The sequence below is a fragment of the Microcaecilia unicolor genome, chromosome 14 (assembly GCF_901765095.1).
Source record: "Microcaecilia unicolor chromosome 14, aMicUni1.1, whole genome shotgun sequence".
In the NCBI taxonomy this organism is placed as follows: Eukaryota; Metazoa; Chordata; class Amphibia; order Gymnophiona; family Siphonopidae; genus Microcaecilia; species Microcaecilia unicolor.
This window is the reverse complement of record NC_044044.1, coordinates 10415433-10435116: the sequence shown is the minus strand read 5'-3', so window position 1 is coordinate 10435116 and position 19684 is coordinate 10415433. Positions and strand designations below refer to the sequence as shown.

The following is a 19684-nucleotide window of genomic DNA, read 5'->3' as shown; positions in this document are numbered from 1 at the left end:
TCTCTCCTTGATTCCTCAGCCAGAGCACTAAATGAGTATCTTTCGCCTCACTCGTCTCCAACAGCTTGGTACCTTGATGGTATCCTGAAGAATCAGTTGGGTTAGCTGATCTCCTTTGCTCTAACTCCATTAATAACTCTTCAAAACTCTCTGCTTAATTCTGATCTCAATTCCCACCCAAGGTTTTCTTCCACTGAAGTCCAAACCAGAAGGTTTACTTTCCTGACATAGGGATACTCTCCACTTAAGATAATAATGCAGTATCATATTCACCTTTACAGAACAGATTGTGCTGCACCACTTGCCATCCAGTGTAGCTCAGAGATAAGAAACAGACTTCCTCCCTCTTCAGATTCCACTCTAACTTCCTCCAAAATCTTCTCTTTGATCGCTATGGGAGCAATTCTGTAACGTAGGCGCTAACATTTATGTACCCCTTACACACATACATTTTCAGAATAACAACATTTACCTATCTATGTTTGTAAATGCCAAAATTCCACCTAAGTGCTATTCAGTACATACCCACTTAACTTATACAGCACGTATTGGCAAGAGGGATGTACACATGGCTAGAGCTTGGGAGGGGCTATAATGCATGCATCATATAGAATACTGTAAGTTACTTGTATATCTGCAGCAATTAGGTACTAACACATCTTCTCTATGGCTGGTTTGCTCCTAGGTGATAAGCACGTATATACCCAGTTAGGCTGTATTGTATAAAGAAAAGTAAGTGCCTACATTCCTTTTTAGAATAGGTTCCTATCAGGTGCCTTCCAGATGCCTAATTTTAGGGACCCTGTTATAGAATCGCTCTCTACCCCCCCCCCCCCCCCCCCCCAGATTCTATAAAGTTCGCTCAAAGTTGGACACCCAAATTTGGGTGCAATCCCAAGATGCACATTCAACTTAATTAGTTAATGACCCAATTACAGTCAATAATTGGATACTAACACTCAATTATTGACGTGAACTGGTACTAATTTGGATTTGTGTACAAGTGCTATTCTATAACCCTGGTTGCCTAAATCTCATAACATGCAACCCAAAAGGGAATACGGCCATGGAAGGGTCAAGGGCATTCCAAAACGTTGTGCACAATGTTATAGAATAGTACTATTCATGCGTCCCAATGCCATGAGTTGGGTGCTGGCATTTTTATTAGGTTCCAGCTGGCGTAAGTGCTAGTGGCCAATTATGGGGGCAGGAATCAGCACTCAGCTTGGAATACCCTTTATAGAATAGTGCACAGTGCCGATTTTTGAGCACCATTTTCTGAATCTGGCCATATATGTGCATTAAAGCTACAACAGATGGTTCAGTCTATTCACTCTACAAGGCACCTGTATAGGATTAGGGATGTGGGTCACTTGTTGATGCCATGTCCTCTAGGATAATCTAGTCTAGTTCCACCTTCCTACCTCCCCCCTCCCTCCCCCCTGTATATAGGGACTTGTAAGTCTGCCTTCCAAGTTAAAAGCAGAGACTACATCTCCAGGAATGCAATGGGCTAAAATTAAGACTAGATCAACCTGTGCAAGGTGGCATAGAACCAAGTCATCTGGTTACTCTAAGGAATGCATTAATGCTCAATTTCTCTGCTTATTTTTGGGAACAGACACCAAAGGCTTGTACTTTCAAACCTTCGGAGGCAGGCGACGAATCCTCAGCAAAACAGTGACTCCTCACCTCTCCCACGGTTACCAGAAATTCCTGGCCACTAAGGATCATCTGTTCATCCTGGACTACACAGGCACCCTCTTCTTCTTGAAGAACGCCCTGGTCTCCTCCACACTGGGGCAGATTCAGTGGAAGCGGGCATGCCGCTGTGTTACCCTCTGCAAGAATGTGAAGGATGTGAGTAACCTTCATTACATGTCTCCTGTTACAGAAATCTACCCTATATGGCATGGCATTCCTAGGGCAAACTATATAACTGGGGATCATTAGGGACAGGCTGATCCATTTCTGGTTGTACCCCCAGCGTATCGCTGGAATTGTCGCTGCTTAGGCATCCTGGAATGACAAGTCCAGAGATATATTGGGGTAAAACCAGAGCAGTCTCAGCCCATCCCTGATGACCAATCTCGGTTGGTCTTAAAAAGCACACAGACAGTAGAAATATTCAACCTGTCCTTGTTTAAAATGGTAATTTCCTTATCATCCTGCTAGACCAGCCCAGACAAGTCCAGATTTGGAGATGGTGCAGGATATAAATATTTATTAAATAAATAAATAAGTGGGTTATGCCCTCCAACCAGCAAATGGAGGCATAGCATACTGACAATTCAGTGATGTCATCATCAGTAGAATGTGTGATACAGCCCTGCACCTTGCCAGCGTTTCTCTGCATTCAGCAGATATTGCTGGTTGGAATGATGTAGCAGGATTTCAAGACGGAACTGACTCCACAGGGCTCAGGCCATGGACTGGATGCCAGAGGTTTAGTGCTGGCTGGTATAGCCTTCTGGGGTCAGTCCCTTTCTCTGGTCAAGCCTGGAGGGGGTCCTCTCCCTTCTATAGTCCTGAGCCTTGGCCTAAGGCCTCTTATGCATGGCTGACTGGTGCAGGTGCCATGGAGCCTCCACAGTGAGAGTACGTTTGTCTTCCCCCAGCTTCCCACATTCCACTGGTTGGAGCTGCTTCCAAGAGAGAAAATAAAAATAAATTTTTAAAAGACTGTAGCACTTATGCTTTTCTTCTATTTTAAAACACACTGGAATTCATTAAGCATGGAACAGGTGACTCCTGGGTACTTCCTGGGCTTGTTCTGCAGTGATGGAGGTGAATCTTTGAGATGGCATGGCTCGTTCTGCTTGGTGTGACTTGCTTCGGGGATCAACAAGGGCAAGTGGTTCACCAATGCCACCGACTCCTTTGCTGACCATGTGTCAGGGATCTCATGAGATTGATTTCAGAGGCTTAGAGCTGCAGCAAGTTAGAGTGAGGATGCCTGTGTCCGTTGCAGGAGTGGTGGGGGTGCGAGTTGTGAGTTGTCAGGCATGAGGACCATAAGGCTGTTGTTGGTACTGTTCTCCCACTGGTAGGAACCGTGGCCAATTTAGGCTACTGTTCACATGGTTCTCACGTAGAATGCCTTAGTAGTGGGCTCAATTCACAGCCATAGTATGTTACATTTTAGACTGCTAGCATTTACACTGAGATAGCATTCAGCTTCTCCCTAGGATAATGCTGGAGACTCATGGCTGGCACTGGATCTGGTTAGGCCCCTTAGGTTGCATTATTGTAGGGACAAGGCACTGATTTTTGTGAAAAAAAAGTGTGAGAGACTCCAGTAGTTAGTATGTAGACTATGGGGAATGCATAGGTCTCGAGACAGTTTCTGGCTATGGTGGACATAGACCATACTTAGGGGAAAACTGGTGATTTTTCAGAGTAAGGTTCACAGTTCAAAACCTGACACAACTGCAGAAGCTACCAATAAAAAAAAAGAAGCTGGTACTAGTCAATTTTGGTTTTCAACTGGTCCTGAAGCTAGGAGGCACCCCAGGGTCTGGTACCTCTTCAGGGCTCGACTCCTTGAAAGTTTGCTCAGGCCTTAGAATGGTACAGTGTTAGAGAACCTTCTAGGTGTTCTCTGGAGGCTTCCCTGAATTTCGTATAGCTCTACTCCTGCCTCATATCTGGCTGAGTGGAGCCACAGGTGGCCACGAGTAACACTGGCAAGTTCACCTCCATGCTTGGTGAGGTTGCAATCCTTAGGTTTCCTTAGATAGTCTTCTGGGTTTCAGTTGGCGTAGTCTAGAAGTTCTCGGGGTTCAGAGTCCACTCTCTTAGGGTGCCATCCCTGGGCAACATGACAGACTAAGTAATGTACGCATGCCTGGTCTCGTTGCCTTTGGTTTTGCAGGTAGCTCAAGTTCCTCCAGTTGGTGATGAGCAGGCAAGTGAGGCAGTGTCTTTGGAATTGCATTTCTCCTTCCTTTTGAGGTTATCAGCAATTTTGGGCCTCCCCCCACAACAGATAAGGCACCGCCTCTGCATGTCCCATGGCAGTGGTGCATGGAGATGTAGGCAGTATGCCTGCTTGACCATTGCTAATTCCTTGTTCGTCTGTTGCAGCGGGGAAGCTCAGGATCAGCGTGTCATCACTGAGGAAGAGCAAAGTGTATAAAGGCTTGGTCTTCGTCCAACTCGGAATTCATAAAACTTTGGTATGTTCCACTTGTCGGGACTAGTCTAGGAGGATGATATGGAAAGTGAAATTTGTTTGTACCTTCTAATTTCTGTAGCCCTGGCTGGGTTTTAGACTTCACCTAGGCAGTTGCCTAGTGTGTGCTCCAGAACACGAGAGCTGGCCATGTACACAACGGGGTCAATATTCAAAGCGATTTAACCAACCAGAAATGGCTTCTGGCTAGTTAACTGGTTAGTGTTGCTGATGTCGAACTGCAAGCTGGATGTTTTGGGGACAGAGTTCGTACTTAATTGGCCAGATTAACTGCATAAATAGAATTGTATAAAAGTCAGTCCTATCTTTATGTGGTAATCGATAGCCAGTTAAGTGCTGAATATTGGACTTAATCAGCTATGTGTTAGATGGCTCCTCATAACCGGATGTTCAGATCTGAAGCCCAGACATGGCCCACCATTGAATATCTGGTTTTAACGCCAGTGGTGGTCAGCAAAACACTGGTCACTACCAGCTGAATATCGGGCCCAATAGTTATTTATTTGGGTGTAGGCTAGGACTGGACATTTCCCCAGGAGGCCAGAAAGGCTATATTTCACATACTCAAAGTCTTCCAATAAATGAAGACCATATGGTTAGATATGCTCTGAACCAGAAAAGTCTTTACTGAAACCTAATAAGTCACCTCATAATCCATGGATCAAACAGCAGTGTCAGTACAGAGGCTTATCAAATATATACAACCTCTTCTAAGACCTAACTATACACTGTGTGAAAAATATTTTCTCTTATTTGTTTTAAATGTGTCACTGTATAACTTCATGGAGTGTCCCCTAGTCTTTATTCTTTTTGAAAGAGTAAACAGTTGATTCAGGTTTACTCGTTCCACAACATTCAGGATTTTATACACCTAAATCATATCTTCCCTCAGCCATTTCTTCTCCAAGCTGAAGAGCCCTAAATCCTTTAGCCTTTCTTTCCAATCCACAACAGAACACTGCCTCCTAAACCATGACTTTTAATTTTCTCAAGAGTCTGTCATGAGGGACTTTGTCAAAAGCTTTCTGAAAAGCTAGATACAGTACATCAAGCAGCTCACCTTCATCCACATCTTTATTCACACCTTCAAAATAATTTAGCAGATTGGTGAGGCAGGACTTCCCTTGGCTGAATCCATGTTGACTCTGTCCCATTAAACCATGGGCCCTGTTTACTAAGCCACACTATTGTTTTTAGCTATGCAGATGCTCATAATATTCCTATGGGTGTCTACACGGTTAGCGCTCACTAATTTTTAGCATGCGCTAAAAATGCTAGCACACTTTAGTAGATAGGGCCCCATGTTTGTGTAACCCGCTCCTCTCACCTAGGCGGGTTAAGCTCAGGAGTAATACTCCGTGAACCGATCTCGGGGTTCGGGAGACTGGGTGTGCACTATTCACTTCAGGTTCCCTCCAGATCACACACAGGAACCACGCAGGAGAGTCAAGAAAAGTAACTGAAATATATTTAACAACTGGAACTCTGCATCTACTGTCATGAAAACCCTCAGCATACAGCCATGATGGTGACCACTTTGTGTCCTAAATTCAGCCCGCTCAATTTGTTCATGAGTCTCCTATGAGGAACCGTGTCATAGGTTTTGTTGAAATCCAAATGGACTACATCTAACATGTACCCTCGATCCAGTTCTCTGGTCACCCAATCAAAGAAATCAATCAGATTTATTTGACGTGATTTTCCTTTGGTACAACTATGATGCCTCGGATTTTGTAACCTGTTGGATTCCAGGAAGTTCACTATCCTTTTCTTCAGCAGCACATCCATTACTTTGCCATCCACCAGTGAGGTTTCTGGCCTGTAGTTTCCCACTTCTCCGTCTCCATGTTTGTGTAGAGAATCCACATCTACTCTTCTCCAATCTTATTTCAACATGGTTTTAGATGCTGAGTGAGATCAGCCATTCACTGCATTGTGTTTCACTTTCTGCATGACTGAACTTGCTTTCTGGGTCCTGATTGTTACCTTCTTGGAAAAGAAAAAGTATAACATAAGAAGGGATATCATTCCAAATGTGGCGGATGTATATATTGTCAATATATATAGTAACATAGTAAACATAGTAAATGACAGCAGATAAAGACCTGTACGGTTCATGCAGTCTGCCCAACAAGATAAACTTGGTATGTGATACTTTATATGTATACCCAAGTTTGATTTGTCCTTGTCATTCTCAGGGCACAGACCATAGAAGTCTGCCCAGTACTGTTCTTGAAAGCAAAAGGGCAGACGATCTGCAAACTCCAAGATGGAAACTATACAAAGCAAATCGTTGATAAACCAAAATACATTTTATTAACGTAAAACAATTAAAATATGCATACAATAGCCCGACACAGGCCGTGTTTCGCCCAACTGGGCTGCTTCAGGGGCTACACAGTAATTCTCCACTACCAAAATGGAAATATGCTGATGAGAGCAAATGTACAGTCGATATCCTGAAAGAAACGGCTCATCCAGAGATGCAAAAACAATTGGTTACTGACCTAAAAATAGCAGCGATGACGAGGCACTATCTTTTATGTCAAACAATGAAACCTCAAATAGATAAATCTGAAAATAATTTACATAAAAGATAGTGCCTCGTCATCGCTGCTATTTTTAGGTCAGTAACCAATTGTTTCTGCATCTCTGGATGAGCCGTTTCTTTCAGGATATCGACTGTACATTTGCTCTCATCGGCATATTTCTATTTTGGTAGTGGAGAATTACTGTATAGCCCCTGAAGCAGCCCAGTTGGGCGAAACACGGCCTGTGTCGGGCTATTGTAGGCATATTTTAATTGGTTTACGTTAATAAAACATATTTTGGTTTATCAACGATCTGCTTTGTATAGTTTCCAGTACTGTTCTTGTACTAAGTTCTGAAGCTAACATCGAAGGCCCTTAAAATTTACACTCCAGCCCATCCCTATCTATTCAGTCACGATCAGGGCATAGACCGTAGAAGTCTGCCCAGCTCCCGTTTTGTTTCCAATTACCGGCGTCGCCACCCAATCTCCGCTAAGATTCCACAGAACCAATATATTTCACATACTCACAATATGCTTTAGAAACTACTAGTATTCAAATACCAAATCAAACAAAAGAATTGTTTTTAAATTTAAGGTCTAAAATTGTGAGTCCTCTTTTATTATCTATGCCATTAAGTGTCCGTGTGATCTATAGTATATTGGACAAACTATAAAGAATATCAAACCTCATTTAACTCAGCATTTGAGTAATATTAGATTACAAAAGATGGAAGCATCCCTGGTAGCCCAGAGGCTAAACATTCACTTGAGTCAATTGAAGTATTGTCCTGGTACAATATAATGTAAATGTAGGAGGGGATATTTTGCAAAGTATGTCTAATAAGGACAAAAGGTTAATATATGAGTGGAGAACGGTGGCCCCGTTGGGGTTAAATAAAGAAGTTGAGTGGCTGGGAGTAGTCACGTGACGGTATCTATCAGTGTATAGAAGGGAAAGAAGTTAATGCACATGTACAGGCATTCAAAGGAGATAGGCGCCATTTTCTCCTAGCACTGGAAAGCTCACGCTGTTTATGCAGTTTGTAAGAAGAGTGTAATAATTTTCAGGTATGCTAAATATTTTGTAGAATAAGGAGAAGATATTTGGGGGGAGAATGTATACGTTTCTCATGATGTTAATCTGCATTTTATAGTTGAACCCCTGGCGAAGCTTTTGCAAAACGCAGTAACTGTGTCGGGTTTCATGAAGAGAAGAGAAACTGCTAAGCAAGAATATCGTGTTTGTCTTCTGCGGTCCTGCTCCCGGCCCTTCAACTGTGAACACAGAACATAAATATTTGTTAAGCAATTCTGCCTTATCTTTATCAGCTTCTACATATTACTCCCCTTCACCTTTGAGTTTCACAATGCCAGTTTTGCACTTACTCCTATCACTAACATATCTAAAAAAATTGTCTTGTTCCCCTATTTTACCTTATTGGCTATTTTTTCTCCCATTTGCATCTTTGCTTTCCTGACTTCTCTACCAGTTTCTCTGAGCTTTTCCAGATATTGTTGCCTGTCTTTCTCTTTCTGCAATCTCTTGTAGTTTATAAAGACTAACCTCTTTTTCCTTACCTTTTCAGCTACTACTTTTGAGAACCAAAGCAGCCTCAGTTTCCTCTTATTTTTGTTTATTTTTCTCACAAAAAGGTTTCTTCCCCCTACAATAGCTCCTTTCAGTTTTGCCCACTGCTTTCCAACTTCTTCCCGATGTTCCCATCCCGATGTTCCTTGAGGTAATCACGCATATGAATGAACCCTCTCCATACCTATCTTAATATTAAATCACACCATCTTGTGTTCACTGGATGCCAGATGATCAGCTACTATAACATCAGAAACATTCTCCCCATTAGTAAGCACTAAGTCCAGTATGGCCCCATCCTGTGTGGATTCTATTACCAACTGCTGGAATAGTTCCCCCTGTAGTGCTTCTAAAAGATCCTGCAGTAGGGACACCCCAATCAACATCTGATATATTAAACTCACCCTAGTGGTATTTCCCCTTTCACATCTATATTTTGAATGTCTGCATGCACAGTGGAAGGGGAATTAAGTGCAGAGAGTGAGCCCCAGTTGGCATGTTTTCAAGAGGGACTAGGGGGATGATGATTGTGGGTGCTGGGGGTGTTGAGTATGCTGGTGGGGAGGGGTGGGAGTGGGGAAGGGGCAGAGAGGTTAGGAACTTATTGGGAAGGGGTTGGGAATTTTAGGGGGTCAGAGGGGTTGGGTGAAATGTAGGAATAATGTATTGGGAGGTTGTTTGATCTGTTTGTTGGGTTGTTACAAATTTGGTGGTTGTTTTCTGTTGTTCTTGTGTTGCTCTAGATGTTAATAAGGATTTATTTATAAGAAATTATAAAAGAAAAATAGGGAGTGCAAAAATTTAAAGGGTACAGATTCTCCTGGAAAGTTAATAATAACCTGTAAGCCTGTGTTAAGCTATTGAAGCACAAATGAAAAATCTATACTATAAACATGGATAAGTATTTTGTTTTTGTTATGGATCGGTGAGTTATTTTCTTTGGGCAGTTTAGCCCACCTGTGTAAAGCAGTCTTTGTTACATTGGTTTGTAAGCTTATTCTTCTTATAATAAAAATAAAGTTACATAAAAGTCTCTGTTTAGAGTTTGATTTTATTTATTTATTTATTGCATTTGTATCCCACATTTTCCCACCTGTTTGCAGGCTCAATGTGGCTTACATAGTACCATCAAGGCGTTTGCCCAGTTGGTTGATAGCAAATACAAGGTTGTATAGTGATCGAATGAGGTATATGTGGAGGGTCGGAAGGGATGAAGATTGTGTGTTGTCCAGTACGATCATTCCCATCTACCCCAGGCTTCATCTTTGTTTAATGGTCTTTTTAAGCCAATTAGGAGGATAGAAGGTTTAATTAGGGCAGCTTCATGAGCCAGTATTTACATCTTAGCAATACAGTTGAGTCAATATTCAAAGTGATTTAACCAGGCAGGAGAGCCTCCTGCCTGGTTAATTCACTTGTGCCTGCCTATCAGCTGATATTCAGTGGCACATAACCAGAGAGTGCCAATAAAATCAGCATAATCCTCCCTGCACTATCTGGTTAGTGTGGGGGCGGTCTGTAGGTAGAGCTGGTATTTAACCGGTTAGTGGTGATATTCAGACCACTAACCCATTAGACTATCCTAACTTTAGCCCCTTAGCTAACTGGGCACCATTCTGAATATTGACCTGTGCCCAGTTAACTTCCAGATAGCAGCCGAGGGATTTCTGGTGCTCTCTCCACCCCAATCCCTCCATCTTCCGAAGACATCAGGCTCCTCCCAAAAGATCCTGTACCCCCCCCCCCCCCACCTTGTAGGACCCTCCAGGCCTAGCTGTAATATCCCTGTTGGTCTAGCGGTTCCTATAGGCCAGAGCAATACCTACTCGCTCCTGTCCATCATGGCTCCAGGCCTCAAAATGGCTACCACAATCTCTAGTGGCAGTCTCACAGTGTTCAGATATCACATGTAATACTGAGGGGGGGGGGGGGGGGCTCAGCTTATCTTTGGGAGGAAGGAAAGAGGATTGGAATCAGGAGGAGAAAAAGGGGGAATCGGATGGAGTGAAGGCACCTGCTTCAACTTACATAGGTCCTGGCCAGGTTGCCAAAGTTAGGTGCCAAAAACTAGATTCAGTAAATGGCACCCAAATTTGGATGCCAAAAAAAATGTGCACTGAGCATTATTCTATAAACAGTGGTCCAAGTTGAGTGCTGTTTATGAATAGCACATGGCATCGGGATCCACACCCAACTTTGGGCACAAGGATTTATACTAACTGAAACCTGGTGAAAATATTGACATGCAACTTAGGCACGGATCCCCCAAATTCTGTAATACTATGTGCATCTTTAGTGAATGTCCCTGACTCACCCATGCCCCTCCCATGGACATGTCCCTTTCTGAGTTGCGCACTATAAGATTTGTGCATGATCTTTATAAGATAGAACATAGAAAGATGCACACGCAAATCCAAATTGTTTCCAATTAATGCCAGGTAAGTTATGTCTTACCTGATAACTTTCTTTCCTTTCGCCTTATCAAACTAGTCCAGACAAATGGGTTGTGTCCCCCTACCCCCGCCCCTTAAGGATATTATGCAGCATAAAATGTTCAGTATTTTGAATAACCAAGCAATAGTGCTCAAAGTCTGCCTGATGGACAATATAGAAACTTCAAGACCAAGTGACTCGATCAGGTCATAACCTTACCAGCTAGTGATTCTGTGTTGCCTCCTGAACTCCATGACTATTTGAATTCTGTGCAACTCCCGAGTCTCTCAGACGAGAACAGGAGGCAACTGGACAAGCCCATTCAGGTGGGGGAGGTTCAAGGGGTTATCAGCCAGTTTAAGAAGGGTTAAACCCCCAGGGCTAGATGGGTATACTGGATTATTCTATAAGACTTTGGGGGCTGATTTGAGTGGGCTTCTAGTGCATATAGGTTACAGGGTATTGGATGGGGGTGCTTTACCTCCATCCATGATGGAGGCAGGGATGACAGTGCTGTTAAAGCCAGGGATGGACCCCACATTCTGTGGGTCATATAGGCCCATTTCATTGCTCAATGTATATGCCAAGATACTAGCTAAGCTTTTGGCTATTCATCTAGCACGGATGCTGCTGGGACTTGTTCATGTTGACCAATCGGGATTTGTTGCCAGCTATCAGGTGGGTGATAATGTACGATGTACATTACATCTGTCGTGGGGCACCCAGAGGTCTCAGGAACAGGTTGCATTGTTGGCTATTGATGCGGAGAAGGCCTCTGACTGGGTGAGCTGGGCTTTCTTGTGGGCGGTTATGCAAAGGTTTGGTTTAGGCCCCAATTTTTGTGCGTGGATACAGGTTTTTTATGTGATCCCGGTGGCCTGTATTCAGGTTGTGTGTGTATTCAGGATTTTTTGGCATAGAACGGGGAACCCCTCAGGGTTGCCCCTTGTCCCCTTTTCTTTTTGCTCTCTTGATTGAGCCATTGGACGCTAGTATTCGTGAGCATACTGACATGCGAAGTATTCAGATGAGGATGGTGAAACACCAAATAGCACTATTTGCAGATGATATTCTGCTTTATTTGTGGGATTCAGGACTCTGTCTTCCGATTGTCAAGCATTTTTCAGGATTTCTGGTTGGAGCCCTGTCACCCACTGAGGTGGAGGTAAGGGCTCCCGCACTAACCCGACGGTAACCGCCGGGTACAGTCCGGCGCTACAAAAATAAATACACTTTTATAGCGCCGGACATGATGGCGTGGTAGGAGTGGGAAGTACCGCCGGGCTGCTGCAGGAGCCTGGCGGTTCTACAGTTATAGCAAGCGGTAAGCCCGCGTCGGGCTTACCGCCACTTAGTAAAAGGAGTCCTTAAGCACTTAAATGCCGATATTCACACTTAACCAGTTATGGTAAACTCCAAAGATAGGACTGCAATCCTATCTGACCAGCTGAGTGAATACCAGTTAAGGGCTGAATATTGGGTCTTAACTGGTTAAGTGCCAGCTCCATTCTCGGACCACTCACTCAGCTTAAGCGCTTAGAGGGGATATTCAGTGGCACTATCTGGTTAAGTGCTGCTGAATATCTGCAGATAGCTTCATTCAGGCAATTTAACTGTCCAGGAGCCTCTCCTGCCTGGTTACATCGCTTTGAATATTGAGCCCTAAATATATAAAATAAACACTGAGATTGTCATGAAAATGAAATAAAAAAAATGAAAACTGGAGGATCATAATAATGGCACGGAGGAGTAGATTAGTGGTTAGAGCAGTGGGCTGACAACTAGAGAAGCCTCATTCCGATCATGCTGATAGTTCCTCGTGATCTTGAGCAAGGCACCTAACCCTCCACTGCCTCACGTACAAATGTGAAGGCAATTCGATGACTTGGCACCTACACTTATACATCACTTCTGCACATCAGAGGTGCTGAAATTGGTTCGTTATATGTGTAAGTGCAATGCTCTAGTGTACCCAGCGCAGGGCGGTGGGGACGGTCCACCCTGAGTGCCGGCAGCAGGAGGGGTGTGCAGAGCAGGCACGAAGCTGTTGGCTCTGCCGGTCCCCTGACCCCTCTGACGTCAACTTCCTGTTCCAAGGCAGGGGACCGGCAGAGCCAACAGCTGTTTGCCAGCTCCGCACACTCCCTTGCTTGGAGGAGCAGTGTGCTCCACCCAGGTGGGGGGTGCATGCATGCACTGTCTGGAAGGGCCGGGTGCTCCGCCCAACCCCGGGCAGCATGTAAGGTAGGTACACTGCTGGGTGCTATTCTATAAAGTTGCATCTAAGTATTACAGTACATAACTACAAGGGGACATATATGTGGGTGGGCTATGGGTGTGTCTCCAACTTAATGCAAATAACTTATAGAATGCTATAAGGTATGTGCTTTGCATGGTGCACTTAGGTGCACCCATTTACACCTGCCAGAGAGCTTGTGGTGTAACGGGTGTGCCAATTAGAGTTTATGCTAATATTCTATACCGGCATCTAGATGCACAGATGCCATTATAGAACTGGCTTATAGCATGCGGGATTGGTATGCCTGAATGGAAGTATCAAGTTATAGAATTGCCCCAATAGATTGTAAGCTCTCTGGGTACAGGGAAATACCTAGCGTACCTGAGTTTAACTCACTTTGAGCTCCTGAAAAAGGGATGAGCTCATTCCAAATATTTAATTAAATAATGTTCTTGGCTGTAAGGGTCAAATCAGAGGACAATAAGTTGTTTATGTTAGCCCTCATGCTTGAAAACTTTCTCTTCTCTCAGTTTGCCAGCGACCCTAGGAATGACACCATGTACCGGAAATATCTCTACGTCTTAGCAAGTCGGGAACAGGCATCAGGGCTATCGCGGGATCTCCACATCACCTCCCCACCCTGTGACTGTGTGGAGGTCTACCTGCAGTCCACCGGCATGAGGGTCTTCAAGATGACTTTCCACTCATCCATGAAGTTCAAACAGATCCTGCTGGTGGGGCAAGAGACTGAGCGAGCCCTGCTGCTATTGACAGGTAGATACAGGTACAGGTATTACCTACTCAGCAACCTTTCCTGTTCTAGTAGCCTCAGTGCCTGTTGCTCTCTGTACTCACACTACCAATGCCTTCAAACTCTGCTCCGGCATTTGCAGCCCCTGTGCTCTTGTGTATTTTGATACAGTCTTCTCTCGGTATTTTCAGCTCCTGCATTCTTTGCATTTTTCTGGATTCTTCTCTGGTGTTTCCAACCAGATGTAGAAGAGTCAGGGGCCTGAATACGGTGGCAGAACCAGACTCTGCTTGGCTTTTCTCTGGTGACCTAGAACCATCCAGCAATCTGAAAGACTGGTACCCTATAAGGTAGATAATGAACAAAAAAGTGAAGTGAACTCAAAGAGGATGTCAAGAAGTCTTTATTATGAACAGCATAAAATCAACCCAACACAGCCATGTTTCGGCCCAAAGGCCTACCTCAGGGGTCAAGTGTAGCTGCAGCTAATAAGGGATGCCAGCATCCGAACCCCACCGCGGAACTGTCACTTCTTCCGAAGGGTAATAACTACTAGCTGATGCCGCCAGTACCTCAGAACTCAAACAGTCAGACATATCGGGTTAAATTTATGCTGTTCATAATAAAGACTTCTTGACATCCTCTTCGAGTTCACCTCACTTTTTTGTTCACCGTTCACATTTACGTGAGGTTGCTTCTCCTCTTCTTCCTGTTTGACTTATAAGGTACACATTATTTATCATTAATGCCCTGTGAAGTTTCTAGGTTTTATAAAACTTCTGATAAACCAGTCAGAGACTAGCCGTGTCCCTTTAACAGCTGGAAATTCAAGGTGTCCTCACCGCATAAATTCCCAGATAAGAAAACCTCTCTTCAAAGCTACATTGCACATCTCACTATATATCTAGTGTGCGAGTTTTGGGCAGGGTTTGTGTCATAAGAGTGATGGCAATTCCTTGTAGACTTCTCATTCTATATTTGGGATGTCAGCTTCAGGCAGGATTCATGTCTTTGAATGATGGCATTTTATGATGGATATTAGGAGTATGAGTTTCAGATTCTGCCTTAATAATGGCATTCTTTATTCATTTCTCTGTATACCTGAAGTGTGAAGTTTAGGTAGGGTTCGTGTCCCTGAGTGTTGGGGGTTTCACTCTATATCTGGGTGTGTGTTTTGGACAGTTTCTTTTTTTTTTTTAAATCTTGGAGTGATAGGGCTTCTTATTATATGTTTTGGGTGTGAACTTTGGACTGGGTTTACCTCTCTGAAGGATAGCATTTCTGTATGTATATCAGGGTATGAATTTGGGCAAGGTTCATGACTATGAGTGTGATCTTTCCTTCTGTTCCACAGAGGAAGGTAAGGTTTATAGCCTGCTGGTAAATGAGTCTCAGCTAGATCAGCCCCGTTCTTACACTGTTCAGCTCTCCCAAAGGAAGATTTCCAAGTGCTGGTCTCATATGGTGGTGAAACGCATCTACTCAAACCAAAGCAGTGTCATCTACATCACAGGTAAGAACAGCTGCCATGTGTATCTCATGGATAGAAGGACAAAGCAGGGGATCCCTCTACGACAAAGAATCACAGCAGGCAAAAGTAGAGGCTGACCAAAGATTATTTTCTACAATCTTTGCTAGTGTTGGTTTACTCGCATTAGTGCTCTGATTCATTGACACTCAACGTTCTCATATATGTGCAGAGTTGAATACCCGCGCTTCCGTCCAGAATTTATTACCTGACCCCTGATGTAGGTGCTTACATGCGCTGAAACACGAACCGTGTCGGGTCCTTCCTTTATTTGCATCAATAAAAGACTGTTGGACAATATCTCCAGTGGTGGATTCGTCTTTGGTCAGCCTCTACTTTTGCCTGCTATGTATCTCAGGGATAGGCAATATTTTCTTTTGTATATATCCTATTGGGTAGACAGCGTTGCAGAAGAAAATCACACAGACTGTTTAGTCTGCCCATTTGTGCTACCAACTGTGCCATTACAGGTCTTACTCAGTCTGTGGTCTACCTTCTACCACTAAAGTTCCTTTCTGTGTATCCTATAACTCTTTGGATTTTCTAACCTCTGCTGAAAGTGTGTCCCTCACCAACTTAAATTTCTCACTTTCCTTTTGCGTTTCTTTGTCTTCAACTTCATATGATGCCCCTTGTTCTTGAGCTTCTCATTCTATGGAAAATACTATCTTTTATTGCTTTATTAATTTAGGGGTCCTTTTTACAAAGGCGTGTGCTAAATGTTAGAGGTGCCCATATATTCTACTTATCATTTTCTATAGCGCTACTAGACGTGTCCCTGCTCGACGGAGCTTACAATCTAATTAGGACAGACAAACAGGACAAACAAGAGATAAGGGAATATTAAAGTGAGGATGATAAAATAAGGGTTCTGAACAAGTGAATAAGGGCGTCTCGTGTTTGGCACTCACTAATCATTAGCGCACGCTAAAAAGGCTAGCGTGCCTTTGTAAAAGACCCCCAGAATTTGGTAAGACAGAAGATGGTTGTAGAAAATTAAAAATTAGTCCAGTCTACTCAGTTATTTCTGGGCCCAGTATTCAAAAATTGAGCTCCTAAATTTATGCTCCTAAATTAGGCTCTTAAATGTATTTATTCATTAGGATTTACTTATCACTTTTATGAAGAAATTCACCCAAGGTGGTGTACAACTAGAACAATCTGACATATGCAATAGACAATTAGAGCAGAAATAAATATTCAAATAACAGTATCCATTGGGGATAATTCTCTCTAGATCACCTAAAGTTAAGGACCACGATGATGGGTGCCAAACTCAAGTTCTATGATGGATTATAGAATACTAGATTTCAGCTGAAAATTCATCTTAAGTTAGGAGCTTATGGCCTGATATTTAACTGTGGTGGTCAGTGGTTCAGTAAAACACTGGCTACCACAATTGAAATGAACACACTCAAAAATGGCTATAATCTCTAAGTTCTTTTGAACTTAGAGGAGGACTGTGTTCATGAGGAGCTTGTCAAACTAAAAGTAGACAAAGCGATGGGGCCTGATGGGATACACCCGAGGGTGCTTAAGGAACTCGGAGAACTTCTGTCGGCTCTGCTGACTGACCTCTTCAATGCTTTCTTAGAAACTGGAGTGGTCCCGGTGGACTGGAGAAGCGTGGATGTGGTTCCTTTGCACAAGAGTGGAAGTAAGGAGGAGGTTGGGAATAATAGACCTGTCAGTCTGACCTCGGTGGTGAGTAAACTAATGGAAACGCTTCTAAAGAGGAGGATTGTGAGATTTCTTGAACTAAATGGAATGCGGGACCTGAGGCAGCATGGCTTCACTAGTGGCAAGTCGTGTCAGACGAATCTGACTGTCTTCTTCGACTGGGTGACCAAACAGTTGGATGTGGGAGGGGCACTTGAAGTGGTATACTTGGATTTCAGCAAAGCCTTTGACATGGTTCCGCACAGGCGACTGATAAATAAATTGAGTGCCCTCGGTATGGGACCTAGAATAACTGATTGGGTTAAAAATTGTTTGAATGGTAGGAGACAGAGGGTAGTGGTAAATGGAGCTTGCTCTGAAGAAAAGGATGGGACGACTTCCCTATGAGGAAAGGCTAAAGTGGCTAGTGCTCTTCAGCTTGGAGAAGAGACGGATGAGGGGAGATACGATAGAGGTCTATAAAATGAGTGGAGTGGAAAGGGTAGACATGAAATGTCTGTTTACTCTTTCCAAAAATACTAGGACAAGGGGGCATTCGATGAAGCTACAAAGTAGTACATTTAAAATGAATTGGAGAAAAGTTTTCTTCACTCAACATGTAATTAAACTCGAATTCGTTGCCAGAGAATGTGGTAAAGGCGGTTAGCTTAGCAGGGTTTAAAAAAGGTTTGGACGGGGCTTCCTAACTTCTCTGTACTAGATCTTATTTATATCGGTACCTTATCTTAGGCAGAGATCAAAATCAGACGGGGTGCACCGCTGAGGTTTTCAGGGCTCGGTAAAATTCACCAGTGGGAAAAAGTTTGATGAGCTTATTGGAATTTGGTTTGTCCCAAGTTAGTATTTAGCCTTTACTTCAAGTATTACAAACAAAATCCACATTTCCAGGAATAACATGTATAGAATGTTTGTACGTTTGGGAAGCTTGCCAGGTGCCCTTGGCCTGGATTGGCTGCTCTCGTGGACAGGATGCTGGGCTCGATGGACCCTTGGTCTTTTCCCAGTGTGGCATTACTTAAGTAAGTATATCTTACTACAGTGGGGCCTCACCAATGACTTGGCAATAACACCTCCTGTTTTCTAGCTGATTGACTGTGACTGGATTCTGAATTAACTGGAGGGTTGGATACTGAATGAATGAAAGAGATAGATGTTGAATTACTGGTGAAAAATGATGGAGATTCTAGGAGTGGAAGAGGGACAGAAAAGCTATGGAGTGATTTGCTTTCTGTTCCTTAGATGGATATTTTTGCACTAGAGGGAAAAGCTGCAAAAGAATATCTAAAAGGACAAGGAACTCTGGAATTGACTAATATAGGGTCAAATGTTGGACTTTGGGATGAAGCAGGAAACAAGTCAGGTCTCAAGAGACTAGAAAGAATGGGTCACATGCAACATTTAATCTGTCGGAATAGAGATTATAGGAACCTACCAGAAAGTTGCTGATTCTGTTTTGCTTATCTGCTGTCAGTACAAGAAAAAACAAAATGAAAACATGCACACAAAAGCAATGGGGGCACAATAATGTGAACAAACAAAAGGAAATTGTGGTTATTTCTCTCTTTTTTTTAAAAACTTTTAAATCAGTTTAGTGCACACTAAATCGGAGAAACTTTTTCTTCACCCAACGCGTAATTAAACTCTGGAATTCGTTGCCGGAGAACGTGGTGAAGACGGTTAGCTTGGCAGAGTTTAAAAAGGGGTTAGACGGTTTCCTAAAGGACAAGTCCATAAACCGCTACTAAATGGACTTGGGAAAAATCCACAATTCCGGGAATAACATGTATAGAATGTTTGTACGTTTGGGAAGCTTGCCAGGTGCCCTTGGCCTGGATTGGCCGCTCTCGTGGACAGGATGCTGGGCTCGATGGACCCTTGGTCTTTTCCCAGTGTGGCATTACTTATGTACTTATGGCTCACTAACAAACTGGGGGTCCTTTCACCAAGCTGCGGGGAAAAGGGCCCTGCACTAGCGGCAGGGGCTGTTTTGCTTGTATGCCAGGGCCCTTTTTACTGCAGCGGTTCAAAAGCCCCCAGACACACATGGCCACGCGGTAAGAGAACTCTTACCGCGTGGCCATGCGACGGGGAGCCCTTACCACCACCCACCGAGGTGGCAATAAGGGCTCCCTCACTAACCTGGCGGTAACCGGGCAGCGCACGGCAATGCCCAGTTACCGCCACGTAACCATTTCCAGGGGTTTTCTTTTTCTCCCGGAAATAGCACATGCTCGGGGGCGGGACTACTGCCGGTGGCCACTACCTCTGTAAAAGGGCCCCTGAATGCGCACTCATGAACGGACACACCTAAGAGATTATTAGAATAGCAACCCCTTATATTCTTGATGTCATTCCTTCTGCAATCTGGGACTTGTAAGTTGTTTGGTGGGAAAGGTACAACAATCAGTTGAGCCAACATTCTCCCCTACCATAATCTCAGTGAAAGTTTTTTCAATTTGTCAGTACCATGTCCAGTGTCACTTCACCATAAATGGATTCTTGTTGCTTGAGAAAAATGACTTGCAAGGACTCTAGTATCACCTTCCTTCATTAGGCCTGCAGTGCCACCTCTCCAGTCTTCCTGTAGATTTAAATTCCACATTGACAGCACCTCCTCTTATCTTTTCCATGGCTTTTATCTTGTCCATATCTGTATCTTCCCCTTTTGATGTCCTAAAGATTACTCCTAAATTGATATTAAACCCTTACCACCACCACTCATAGCCACTCAGCTGTT

At 43.6% G+C, this 19684-nt stretch overlaps 1 protein-coding gene across 1 annotated transcript in view; it reads left to right on the top strand.

The window, feature by feature from the left end:
- FBXO24 (F-box protein 24) overlaps positions 1 to 19684 on the top strand; it is a 53306-nt gene that overhangs the window by 7475 nt on the left and 26147 nt on the right. The window contains exons 4-6 of the mRNA XM_030188132.1: positions 1622 to 1860; positions 13519 to 13762; positions 15094 to 15252. Coding sequence (XP_030043992.1) covers positions 1622 to 1860; positions 13519 to 13762; positions 15094 to 15252 — 642 coding nt within the window. The remainder of the gene's footprint in view (positions 1 to 1621; positions 1861 to 13518; positions 13763 to 15093; positions 15253 to 19684) is intronic.